The 14,769-nt window shown below is 38.4% G+C and overlaps 1 protein-coding gene across 1 annotated transcript; it reads left to right on the forward strand.

Annotated features, from left to right (window-relative positions):
* Nucleotides 1-9,852: 9,852 nt before the first annotated feature.
* On the forward strand, nucleotides 9,853-14,755 carry LOC132697645 (glucose dehydrogenase [FAD, quinone]-like; the record flags this gene model as incomplete). The annotated part of the gene is made up of 6 exons (XM_060663188.1): nucleotides 9,853-10,033; nucleotides 13,273-13,488; nucleotides 13,541-13,803; nucleotides 13,856-14,298; nucleotides 14,362-14,541; nucleotides 14,602-14,755. Coding segments are annotated over exons 1-6 (1,437 nt in total), but the record flags the coding sequence as incomplete, so codon positions are not given.
* Nucleotides 14,756-14,769: the final 14 nt, after the last annotated feature.

Consider the following 14,769-nt stretch of genomic DNA (forward strand, 5'->3'; position numbering starts at 1 on the left):
TATACGACACAAGCAATTTCCTTTAATTAGTATGTTATGCTTCGCGTCCGGAAGTGGTCTCGTTAACACGCTTATTAACAAGTTACCTTTTGAAGTACACATTCCGGGTTACCAGTTTTGCGGTCCCGGTACAAAATTGGAAAAACGCTTGAACCGAGGCGATAGCGGGGTGAATCCTTTGGACGCTGCGTGTAAGGTACACGACATTGCCTATTCGCAAAACAAATCGTTAGACGAACGTCATAAAGCGGATAAAGAATTGGAAACGCGTGCGTGGCAGCGAGTAAAATCTAAAGACGCAAAGTTTGGTGAAAAAGCTGCCGCATTCTTTGTCACCGCGACTATGAAAACTAAACGTAAGCTCGGTATGGGTCAACAACGGCGTCCCTCTGTTTCGTTTCGACAGGGTGTCGTGAAAAAGGTTCGCAATGCATTAAAGAAGAAACAATTGTTTCATATCGATAACCCTAAAATGCTTAGAAGATCGGCACTGGAAGCGCTTCGAGCTGGCAGAGCCGCTGTAAGAAAAGCGGGAGGACGTAAAAAAATTAGGGTACCTAGAATTATACCGTTCGAATCAAAATCGGGCGGTATTTTACCACTTTTACCGTTATTAGGAGCGCTAGGGGCTTTAGGTTCGCTCTCGGGCGGAGCCGCTGCTATCGCTAAAACTGTCATCGATGCGAAAAACGCACGAAAGAAACTCGAAGAGGACAACCGCCATAACCGAGCTATGGAAGAGATTGGAAAAAAGGGATCGGGTCTATTCTTGAAAAAGAGTCCGCGCGGCGGATTCGGTCTTTATCTGAAGAAACAAAAAAACTCCCAATAAAGCTACCCAGAAGGGCTCTATACGACGTCGATTTAATATCTCTGGCGCGCAAATTAAAAATTCCTCACTTCAGGGGTGTTTTTATGCGAGATAGTTTACCCCGTCGAATCAGATCGCAAGAATGCGGAATCGTAAATTTGGATGTTCGTCGAAATAGAGGAACCCACTGGGTAGCATACAAAAAGAGGAAGGGAAACGATGTTGAGTATTTTGACAGTTTCGGTAACCTTAAACCACCCGCAGAACTTGTTAAATATTTCGGCAACAGCGCCAATATCTACTATAATCACGATAGATATCAAAAGTTTACGCAATACAATTGCGGTCATTTGTGTTTGCAATTTCTCTATAAAAAGGACTGAAATCGCGGACCTATAAGCAGTCAACATGTCGATCATATTTACGTTAAAAGGGAACACGTCGACATTATCCATCGACTTTGTCAATCCGCTGCAGTTGGATGAAGATGTAGAGTACGGTTTAGCGCTGATTGGATTCCACTCTTACAACAACATTCCCAACATAGATAAGGGTTCGAATAAATTTTACTACTTCGATGGTAACAATAAAGAAAACGTAATTGAAATTCCGACCGGGTCCTATGAAATTAGCGACATTGAAACCTACATTAACGAACATCTGCCAAAAAATAAGGAAGAGAAGAATACGATCCCAAAGTTAATAGAGGAGATATCAATCAAACCCAACAATAATACGATAAAGTGTGAAATCTACAGCCCCGTATACGGGGTAAACTTTAAACAACACTCGGACAGTATCGGAAAATTATTGGGGTTTTCACAGAAAATTTTGGAGCCCAATATTATGCATTCCTCAGATTTACCCGTGGATATAATAAAAGTGCGAACGATACATGTAGATAGTAACATAACGTCTGGAGCGTTCTACAACGACAGACCTTCGCACACAATTTACGAGTTTGCCTTGTCCGTCGATCCGGGGTACGCCATCGACGAAACTCCTAAATATCTAACGTACTTGCCAGTAAACAAACGACAAATCTACAACATTACCCTACAGGTTCTGGATCAAAACTTTGAGTTGGTTAATTTCCGAGGTGAAGAAATCATCATTAGATTGGAACTTAAAAAATTAACGTAATGTTGATTTTCAACTCAATCGGAGACGCTGGTGAATATAAAAAAGCGAACATCCAAACGGTAGGGTTAGTAACAAAACCGAGGCGTATCCGTAAAGGTCGTCTTACATTGAGCAACAAACAATTTCTCCGATCACTGGGCTACGATGTTATCGAATCAAATATTCGACATACACAGAAAGCCAAAATTTGATGAATCTATCCAGCGCGTGGAGACCCGCACCTATCATCCCTTTGTGAAATCTTTTTTGAACAACGACACCATTGAGATCACGATCAATCAAGGAGATGCCTGGCTGCTTATGTACGACGCTGCTATTTGCATTAAGGGATCGCTGAAACGTCTCACGGGAACCGACCAAGTGCAATTTGTAAACAATGCAGGAGCATTTTTTTTTGAAACTATATCGTACGAGCTGAATGGGAAAGAAGTGGATAGCGTGCGTGATCCGGGTATAGTTAGTACGATTAGAGGTTATCTATGTTACTCGAAAGATGACTCATCGCATCTAGATATTTCCGGCTGGAATTTCCCTGAAAATGCGATTCACGATACAGAAAATGGACATTTTAGCATGCGAATCCCGTTACGACACTTTTTAAACATATTTAATGATTATAATATGATAACTTGTGGAAAACAAACCATAAGATTGGTAAGAGCCAGACATGACAAAAATTGTATGATAATTAAACCAATGGGCGGTGTTGCGGCCAGTGCAATTAAAACAACGGCGGAATTAAAAATTGATAGTGTCGATCTTAGGGTCAAGCACATATTTCCAAACGACGAAATCAAATTGGCTCTGCTGAAATCGATTAGATTAGATCAACCCATATTGATACCCTATAGACGATGGGAACTTCATGAATATCCTGCCCTAACCGCGGGCTCTACCAAAGAAATTTGGTCTGTCAAGACGTGCGCGGCTATCGAAAGCCCCCGATACGTAATAGTCGCTTTTCAAACAAATCGCAAAGACAACGAAGCGAAAAATGCGACGCTTTTCGATCACGTCGACGTAACGGATATAAGATTAACACTAAACGGAGAATATTACCCTCACGAACGTTTACGATTAGATTTTGAAAAGAATGACTTCGTGGAAGCGCATCACAATTACACGGATTTCTACCCCAGTTATAAGGGATGTGAGGAAAAAACTGCGTTGCTTGACTATATGGCTTTCAAAAACTGCGCGATTTTCGTCATTGACTGTTCTCGAAGAAACGACAGTGTAAAATCCAGCACTGTCGACGTAAAGTTAGACATCGAAGCAAAAAAGGGATTTCCCGCGAATACACGTGCCTATTGCATCATCATTCACGATTGTATCGTGGAACAACTACCGCTCAGCGAGATTGTTCGAAATCTAACATAAATACCGCCGGAGGAACCTAATCTTAACCAGTCATATTAAAAATGCGCATCGTTGCGGTAGATATTCAAGGCTTCCAGTTAGAAGATGGATTTGTCGTTAAAGAAATGGCTGTCTACAATGGATGTCAAATTAGTCATTACGTTTTGAAACCGCCGCGTGAATATTGCACGTTGACCGGTGCAGAAAAAAGAACGGTACGCTGGCTCGAACAATATCATCACGGTCTCAAATACAGTTCTGGTTTTGTTCAATATTCCGACATTGATACGTTGATCGGACTACTGATAGAAAATGCTGACTTGATATACGTGAGAGGAAGATCAAAAATGGAATTTTTAATGTCGAAAATGGATCAGGAGGATGTCGCATGCAGAGTCATTAACGTGGAGAAATTCGATGATGATAATTGGTTGAATCCGCCGAAATTTCAACCGGATCACGCCCATTGCATGTTTCACTCCGGAGGAAGACTGCGCATGTGCGCGTTGAGAAATTCTGCCCTTTTATATAATTGGTTGTATTCAAGGATCCCTGTATGAAATAAAACTTTCTTTATTTAAATAAGACTTTTTATTTCAATCCAAAAAAATTAATAATACATTTACACGTAAAAATAAAGCACGCTAATGCTATGATATGAATACAAACTGCGAAACTGTAATCTATTGAAGTATAATTCTTTTTTCGTTCCATTTCTCGAGTAATATTCTGCGTCATCTCACGCAAAATAGCGACTAAAAGCGTTTGGTTCATCACTTCTCTTTGTTATTTTACCTATAAAAGATTAGCTAGGAACCGAATACATTTTAGTATTTTACTGACCTTGAACGAGATGAGAGTCTTGTTGCTATGCTACGCTGTCTTTACTACCTGTTCGGACGTGTCGACGATAGTCGCCGCGCTGCCCGAGGAAGGTGTGATTGAATATTTACAAAAATTCGGATTCCTTTCACCTAACGACAACGAATCTTTAACGCAGATCAATGCGTCGAGTTTGCAACGTGCCCTAATGGATTTTCAGGATTTCTATAATTTACCGGTGGATGGTACTCTTAATAACGAAACCGTCGAACTAATAAATAAACCCCGATGTGGTGTAATAGAAAATGCCTTCACGACTGTTTCGCGATGGCAGAAAACGGATTTAAATTGGTATATTCAAGTACCGCCCAGTCACTATCAAGAGTTAAAAGTGCTGGCAACCGAGGTTTTTAAAATATGGAGTGATGAATCAAATTTAAATTTTTTCTTAAATTACTCAGAGCCGGATATAATGATTTTGATGTCTGACAAATATACTACCCACAGACAAAGCATAAGATGTAAAGGGAACGAATCCTGTCCTTTTGCTTTTGACGGAAGGGGTAACATATTAGGACATGCATTTTTTCCAAATCAACAACAAGAGTGCGTGGAAGTTCATTTGGATAAATCCGAAGATTGGTACTACGGTTTAGAAGTGCCTGCGCCCGGAGGAAAAACGAGCTTGTTTACTGTGTTGTTCCACGAAATTGGACATACGTTGGGTTTGGCGCACAGTAACGATCGCAATGCCATTATGTACCCTTGGTATAGCTTAAATTCTAAGACATTGTCATACGACGATGTTGCAGGTCTTCAACGTTTATATGGTAAAAAAACCACAACCACCGCCCGCGTAACAACTCCGACCACAACAACATCAACTACCACTACTACCACAACTACGAAACCTCCGATAGGGAAAAACGAAACAAAAGTACCAGATTTGTGTCACGTAAATCCATCCATATTTTTGGTTACGTCTAACCATCATATGTATCTATTTTACGACAAATGGGTTTGGATAATAAGATTAGGTGATAAAGTCTACATGGAACCTAAAATGATATCAGATTATGTCCCTATTTACGCTCCTATTTCGCATATCTACCAGAGACCCAACGGACAACTTTTGGTAGTCACCGGTGATTCGTTTTATTTACTTCACTTCCCGAGTTTCACGGTAGTGGGCGACCGACAAAGCGTCCAGCGACTGGGTGTGCCTGCGGGTAAAACAGTGAACGCTATTTTTAATACGTATGGCGGTCGAACGTATATATTTTACGGTAAACGCTACTATGCAGAAATAGACGAGTGTTCTTTGAGTGCGAGTGAACACGGTTTTACTACGGAACTGTTTCCGGGTCTGCCCGACGATTTGTCGGGCGCGTTTCGATACACCAACGGACATTTGTATTTTTTCAAAGAGAAAACGTATTACGAATACAACGAATTTTTGAATAAATTAACGAGAGTCGGTGAAATAGACTTGAGTCTTGTCGCAATTAATTGTCCCACAGAGAGTGTCTTTAAACAAATTAGGGATTTGTTAAGAAAGTTATCGATCTTTCACAACAATGAATAAGAAGTTAGTTTTCTTCGACGATTTTAGAAGCTTGGATACCGATCAACTTGAATTGATTCCTGTGCAACATTTCTTGGAGCATGTGAGACCGCACGATTTGTTAAATATGTGGCATAAGTTACCAGTACGACATCGCAACAATTTTGAATTGCAAACTCATTTGCCCTGCTTTGTTCACTATAACAGACCGGACAGCAAAATGCATATCGACGGCCCGGCACCTCCCCAGAATAAATGTCATTATTGTTTGAGTGTTATAAAAGCAGTTACCGAGATCTAGGATAGATTCATTCGGGCTAGAAACATGGTTTTGTTAAGTGCTCACTTTGTTTTGTTGTCGGCTGTGGTACAAAACGTTTTCTATATACATAAACCTAAGGATGTGATTGAAGCGTTCGTTTGTTTCAAAAATCATAATAATCGGTGCATTTGGCCCGATACGTGGACGCGTATGCAACTCGCTCAGGTCAACGGAATCGACAAGCTACAAACTTTTAGCGTGACATTGTCGAATAACACTACCGCAGATAAGCCGTATTTAAATTACAAGGTACGTTTCGTTTTCGCGAACCGGAGCTACGAAGACCACGGCGAATGGCAAACGATCGCTATCAAGAATTCCAATAACACCAGCGGCGGCGTTAACGACAATTGCGGTAACGAATACAACATCTCGGCAGATCGAAAAACTATTTTAATCCCGCTATATGTAACTACGTGCGCTTGTTTGCTTCTTTTGGCAAAATGCTTATTCAAATTGACTAAATGTAAATATCTCTCTTAATTACACCGATAGTGGGGGGTTGTTGATATATAAGTACATTTGAATTTGATACCGAAGTCAGTCTGTTTGTCACAATGTGTAACAAAGTGGTCACTATCGATGAAAACACGATTTTCGAAATAAAGAATTCAGGTGTCCGTTTCATCTTCAAGAACAAGCACATAGATTTTCAAGTCCAGGATTTTTGGGATTTTTTGTTCTTTCTGGAGGACGAGGTGGGAGAAATCATGTTCTGGAACGACATAACAGTCTACATCGGGAGCAGTATCGAGGTGACCTATTCGAACGAAGAAGAGAGCTGTGAGTTGATACTGAAACGGGATCATGGCGACGAAATTATCCTCGACCGCGATGAAGTAGAAAATCTCATGGACCAGAAACACCGCTTGTACGAAGCATTACGTTGTCTACATATGAGCTAATAAATATTTACTATTGTATCTATAGTTTTTCTTTTATTAAACCGTGATTATTGAGACACTCTGTATAAGTCACTCGACTTGTTTACCGACGACCCGATCACCCGCGTCACCGCGCGACACCGTCGCCGTGCCGCACCGTCACCGCCCTCTACCGGGGGGGCCTACGACGGTCGGAGCGCGCGACATCTAGCAGCGACGGGCGGAACCGGGGCAAAACAGGACGCTACACAAGCGCGCGACATCTAGCAGCGACGGGCGGAACCGGGGCAAAACAGGACGCTACACAAGCTGGGTGGGGGGCGGAGCGCACTCTGGTAGACAGGGGGGACACTAGGACGCCACGCGCGGGGGGCCCCCGCTGCGGGGGGGTTAGGAAATTGAGGTTATGTACGGTTTCTGTTGCTTATATCGGCACTATACATCTACTACCAATATTAGACAAAATGATAATGTCAATCAAGCTGGAATAATCTTTTGAGCATCTTGTGGGATTTAGGACGATCTGTTCAAAATCAAAAGTATGGGCAAATTATTTTTTCAAAGAAACAGACAGCGAAGCAGAAGAACAAGGTTGCTTTCGAAAAATCGTCATAAAAGCGAAGAACTTAGCGGTTTCGTGTGGTAAAGGGACGTATTGTTTTTCTATCGTGCTTCTGCTGACATGGATAAATTTTAAATTTTGTCGAATGATATTTTTATATCTCGCGATGAAACCTGAAACTCTCTCACGATACGGTTTACGATACTGTTCAAATAGAAATATCCCATCTTTAACGGTTTTTCATTTATCGCCAATAATTTACTCAAAAAAACGGAAATTTTTAGGATTTTTAGATTTTTTGCCCATAAACCCAATACCCTGTATATGATTCAATCATTGTTCGAAATAGAGTTAGAGCCCTGGATTTTCCACGTTTCCTGGTTCAAGAATTTTTTGAAAATAGTACAAGGTTTTCGAGAAAATAAGTTTTTTCTGAAACCATGCAGCGCGCCGTAATAATCAATGACGTCATCGCGTCTTGACAGCCCCCGAAAAAACGATTTCAATATGGTTTTTTTCAAATATCCCGAGCAGCGTATGTGATAGACGAGAACCGCAAATACAAAAATTGTAGCTCTTGATGCGGCCTATGACACCGTTTGAACCAATTAGCCATATTTTTTACGATTTTTGATTTGCTGCTAGTAATTTACTATGTAAAAGAACAATTTTCTAAGTCTTTTAGATTTTTGCCTATAATTTGAAAACCCTGCATAAAATCGAAAAAATGCCCGAAATAAATGTTATTGCACTGGACCCTCTGCGTCTGTCGGTTAAAGAATTTTGCCAATCGGATGCACGGTTATGGAGGAAAACATATTTGGAAGCTAAAATTACTTGGTAAAACTTGATTGCGCCCAATCTCTACCGTTTAAATGTGGACACGGACTTATACTTCTCTGCTAAATTTAAAGTTGGTATCTCCAAGTTTAGGGCAGTTAACACAGTTCTCATTTAGCGCGAAATGTCGGGAAATACATCTCCTGGTTGCGGATTTAAAGAAAGCGTACGATAGCATAGCTTTATAAAAACTATGGCAGGCACTAAATCGAACAAATCTAAACGCCAACCTAATAAAATCTGCGCAAGAACTCTTAGATTAAAGTCAAAGTCAAAAATAAAACGTCCAACGGATTCGCACGGAATAGGGGACGTAAACAAGGATGCTGCTTGTCACGCACTTTGTATATATATCTCGAACAGGCACTAAAAATATGGAAGAACGCCACGCAAACACAAACCTATATACCCTGAATTTCGCAGGCGATCAGATTATAATGACCCAAGACAACGACGGTGTACAATACTTGATTCGAAAGCTAATTGAAGAGTACAAGAAATGGGACCTAGAACGAAAGCTACAAATACCTGGGAATGAATATTTCAGACGGTGGAACCCTAGACTGAGCAATCAGAGACCGGAATACTCAAGGCAGAAGAGCTATTACTATGCTAAATAGCATTCTGTGGGACCAAAAAATCACAAGATGCAACAAGCATTTGTTATATATATATCCATTGTAAAAAGCATAGTCACATATAATTGTGAAGTTTGGCAATTCAAAGGAAAGACCATGAGAACACTATAGTCAATAGAGACGGATTTCTGGAGGAGAGCGGCAGGGAGATCGAGATTCGAAAACACCCTAAACGAAACGATTCACGCAATCATGAGAGTGAGCCACACAATAACAGACGAAATAAGAACAAACCAGCTAAGGTGGTATGGACATGTTCAAAGTATGACGGCGAGCGGGAAAAAGGAAGAGGCATTGAAAAGATGGCATAAAAAGTATCACAGTAGTCTGAAAAAGGTTTTTTTGAAAAAGTCAAATAGTATCAAGCAAGTTGTCAATCTGATCCGTAACATTTCAACGAGCTGGTCCGATAATGACACCATACCTGTTAAAATTATTAAAATTGCGTTAATTGTGTATTTTTACTTTGTTAAATTGCTTCAGTACCAAAGTTCTAAAAGCTTTCATGAGCTTGCTTTTGTACCATACAGATTTCGTCAATTTAAAGAGGATTTAGGTTACAGATAAAAAAAAGAAATTCTATACTATTTTAATAGTATTTTCGACCTAACCCGTACTTTAAGTTGACCAAATGTGTTATACTGGGCTTGCCATAAGAACTTGGTTAGTAAAGTTAGGCCCTCAAACTCCAAGTGGTAGCTTTTTCTTTTAATGGCTGCCTCATAACAGTGATATCACTCCGAATACATCAAAAAAATGAATCCTGCTAAGAGCTAAAATTCTCGAGTAGATAAATAAATAAAATCGTGATAAAATTAGGTTCGTGAGATAAAAATTAAATATTTTTATTTAAAGGCATTTTTGAGTACTTAGGTGTTTAGAATATCGACAAAACCACCAGGTTAGCATGATCTCCAGGTTAGGATTTTTGGTGTACTTAATGCGGCTGGTAGCCGCAGACTTCGGCGGCTATGCCAGCTTTGATGATTATTACGAGATGGTTGTGGATAATATTACCTCTTCGCAGAATTATACCGTGCCGAGGGACAATAGCGAATTACTTAATGTCACCGATACGGTAATCCACGGTAAGTAACAATTTTACTATTTTTTCATTTCTTAAAATTACAAATAGCCAAATTATTCAACAAACTATCCCGAGCAAATAAGAAGTTCAAAGATATAGTTCACATCATCCTCAATAAATAACCACAAGAATTACTAATAATTGTATCTCCATTTTATATTCTTATGTATCCAGGGTACTGGAAGGCATCTTTTATATTTCAGTAAGAATTTATTTTACCGAGAAATAGATCGCATTAAATAAATATCTCACACTTCGTTCGAATACCTTGAATAATATTTCTTTCATTTATGAATTTCTGAGAGAACTCGACAATAGATTTCTTCAGGTCTCCCGATACTTAATTCCAATGGGTGCCCAGAATTTATCAACCAATGATTTCAGTGATGCAAAAGTTCTGTACTATTAATTTTTATATGCATTTCCATGTCCATTTTCATTGGCTTTCTTGCTATTGTTACTTTAAAAGAGTTAATGAACAGGCCATCCAGATTGCTCGCTTTATGTCCTTTCGATTTTCCACTATGTGGCTCTATAAAAGAACTATAATGTTTTGTTTCTAGATGAATCATGTTATTTGATATAGAAGACGGTTAAAAATATGAATAGGGCAAGAGACATTCAATATTACTCGTATACCGAATACATACTGTACACAGTATGATTAATTCATTTTAATTTTTGGTTTTGGAATTTATTGTAATGAGCGCGAAAGAAGATATATTTTTTGCTGTTCAGTGAAATTATCAAAAAGACTACTAGCTAGACGATTCCCTTGACATATTCCATACCACCAATAACAATTTTTTAATAAATCGATATCTGCTTTGAAAATTGCCCCAATCAGTTTTTAAAAAATATATTTTCAATGGCAAAATATTTCCTTGAGTGTTGTTACGAAATCTGAGATAAACTTGTCACTTACCTCACCTGTTAAGTGTGTAACCTGTGTATATGGTATTTAAACCCAACCAAAATTATGAATAATAATTCGGGAATTGATACAGAAAAAATTATTATTATATATTATTATATTCTCGACTAGTTTTGACGACATTATTTAACATATTCTGCAGTCTTGCATGTTTTCGGCGAGAAGTACTGTATCATCCGCGTAACGCAGATTGTTGAGTTGTTGAGTAGACGTTGAAGAGGAGTGGTGAAAGAACACACCCTTGTCTAACTCCTCGCTTGATTTCCACTGCTTTCGTCATTTCAGATTGGACGTGAATCGACGCACTTTGGTTTAAATATAGTTTTACTATTATTTGTATATGTCTTGTGTCGAGGTTTTTTCATTCTAGTGCTATTGACTATTAATACATGACTATTAATATAACAATACTCGAAGGAACAACAAGCAGTTTCAAACAAATTATGGCGATTTGTTTGACAGTTTTTACTGGAACCGACTCGTCCTTGCTGAGTGCTTGCTTGAGGGTGCTAAATTATAAAACTCTTTTCGAATCAATACTTTTTAATTTCATGAAGGTAATTATAAGTGCACAGTCAGTGTGATTCCTTAAGGTACTATATGATATATGATATATTATTTTGAGGTATTTAAATTCCATTTTATAAAATATTCCACGGAGGGGTGGTACGGCTGATTATTATAAACGGGACGATTTATGATAGTCGGCAATACAATGCCAGACGGAATAGAATAGATTGTTCATCTTACTTCTACTTATGCTTCAAGAGATGTTATTCTACCCGAAATGTTTATCTGATCAATGCAAGACAGCCGTTACTAACGATCTCGATTATATTGCTTGGGAGTAAGAGAGACAGAATCAGTTGTATTTGGAATTTATTAATTTAATTTGTACGCCCACAGTTGGAGATATATGTGAATATTTAAATAGTGAATCTGCATGGAAAAATTATAATTTATTAAATAATCTATTGTCCGAAAACTCCATCAATAGCAATACCAATACCAATACCAAAAAATCGGAAAATAAAAAATATATGAGCATAATTTGTCATATATTTAGTTTGTATTGACGATGAAACATCTTCATCATCGGAGTCTAAATCGGAACTGCTACTACCAGAAAAGGATCCTTCGTTTACATTAATAACGAGTTATATCAAGTGTAATCTTTTTTTGTTTTAACTATATATGTTATACAACTATTCCAATTTTCTAAAATGATATCATGCAGTATCCGTAATAATTAAGGACGAGTTTCGCCAGCAGTTTTTCAAAAAAGCGACTCTCTTGGTTTTATGAAAGACTGCCATTGCAAATCGTACAGACTATATATCAATTTCAACATCTTCTGGCTTCATTTTTAGAGTATCATTTCATATCTTGTTCCCTGTTGCCCCTACAGCGAGCTTGAAAATCACCATTATACATATATTTCTTTTAAAGATTCTTATTTAATAAAACCTCTATATTTATTAAACATTCATATGCATTTTTCATAGTTTCTTGTGCTTCTAGCGACAAGTGATTTCAATACGATATAACAAAAAAATTGGTAAGTTTTTTCATAACGCACGGTAAATCTGGGCCTTTGGTGCTTGTCTTGTGCCTTACCAAGCTGAATTTGGGGTCATATGACAGCCTATTTCTAATAAATATATTATTTAGTTATAAACATATCATTTTTGAAAAATTTTGGGTTTTAAGTTGTATATTTCAACAGAGATAGTTTGATCATAATGTTCTATTGAAGCATTTTCATATATCGGCTTTAATCGTAGCGAAGCAGTTAAATTTTTATTTCAATTATGTAGATGTAGGTTTATTTAAGATGCAGATTTGTTATCACAAACCGGACAGTCAAAACATCTCCAATATTTCATCTACCAACTCCCAATTTTTGGTTAAAAGTTCACTCTTTAAATCAATGTATATGTTTCATTGTATTTGTTGTAATATCGATAACGCCAGCACTGCCATTAAAAGATAGATTTTTTTTTTGGTTTTGAGTTTTGTATTTTTTTTTCTTTGCTTTGGTTAGGTTTGTTTTAATATTATTATTATTATTAATATTATTATTATTAATATTATTATTATTAATATTATTATTATTATTATTATTATTATTATTATTATTATTATTATTATTATTATTATTATTATTATTATTATTATTATTATTATTATTACTTACCTATGAATACCATCGATGGGTGGGTCTACCCGATAACAATATTTATATGTATATGCAACTTAAAGACAACAAGACTTACATTGAGACACTCTTTAGAAACTTATTCTAGATTATGGAACTTACGACTTCATCATAGTTGGAGGTGGTTCGGCTGGGGCAGTTTTAGCAAGTCGCCTTACAGAGATTAACGAATGGAACGTTCTATTATTGGAAGCCGGAGGTGATGATAATGACTTTAACGTAATTCCATCAATGGCGAGTTATTTATTTAACTCTGACATGAACTGGGCACATTTAAGTACTCCACAGGACAACCTATGCCAAGGTAAGACCAGCATTTCGACTAATGTTTTGAATTAGAGATAACGTCGCTCTAGGATTTGGAACTGGCAATCGCTGCACGCATCACGCAGGAAAGGTGATCGGTGGATCAAGCTCCATTAATGGATTGTTTTATACTAGGGGTAACCCGTTAAATTTCGACCAATGGGCGGAATTGGGAAATCCGGGATGGTCTTACGAAGAAGTACTGCCCTACTTTAAAAAGTCTGAAAACGTTGCGTTTGAAGTCGATGATGAGGATTACCATGGCCGCGAAGGTCCCTTGGTCGTCAATGTTACTGGCGAGACGCCTGGATTAGTGAGTTTTAAAAATACTTTACTGGAAGTGATATTTTGGAAAACGATTTCAGGACGAAGTATTCTTCGAAGCGTTCGCAGAACTTGGAGTGGAAAAAGTCGACTACAATGGAAAACAACAGCTTGGAGTCTCGAAAGTACAGTACACCCTAAACAATAACCAGAGAGCGAGCACTGCTAGAGCTTTCCTAGATCCTGTACTGGAGCGAACCAACCTAGCGGTCAGTTTGCGTAGTTTCGTCACTAAGCTATACGTCGACAACTCTACTAAAACGGTGTACGGATTGGAGTTTGTGAAAAATGGAAAGCGTTTCTTTAGCGCTGCAACGAAAGAAGTGATCCTCTCGGCTGGCGTGATCGGTTCGCCGCAGATTTTGATGTTGTCCGGAATAGGACCGAGCGATCATTTAAATGATTTGGGCATTGAAGTGGTCGAAGATTTACCAGTAGGCAATACTTTCCAAGACCAGGTTACATATCTCACTTTAAAATTCAGGTAACATATAACCTAATATCAACCAGATTCATGGTGTTGACGTTTTTGATATTTTCAATATAGAACCAACCACACATTTTTCAACATATCGTTGAGGGAGCAACTACAACTCTACCTTGACGACCAACGACCCTTAACGGCGCTCTCTGATATCGTGGCTTTCATAAATCCAGATGAGACGACTTCCTCTCGCCCAGAGATCGAAATCTACACCGTTGTGACTGCGCCTACCTTGAATAGCAAGTAAAAATATCAAATTTTCTATCGTTCCCACTTATATTAAGCCATAATGTAACGTTACAGTCTTTCGCAAGATCTGGACGTAGTGCACGACATCAGAGTTTTCGTATGCTTATTGAACCCGATATCCAAAGGAACACTACGGCTCCGATCTAAAGATCCCATCGATAGACCATTGATCGATCCAAACTACCTAGGCGACGCTCAAGGACAAGACGTCGAAACCCTTTT

This window comes from Cylas formicarius, unplaced genomic scaffold, assembly GCF_029955315.1.
Source record: "Cylas formicarius isolate icCylForm1 unplaced genomic scaffold, icCylForm1.1 PGA_scaffold_273__1_contigs__length_124999, whole genome shotgun sequence".
Lineage (NCBI taxonomy): Eukaryota > Metazoa > Arthropoda > Insecta > Coleoptera > Brentidae > Cylas > Cylas formicarius.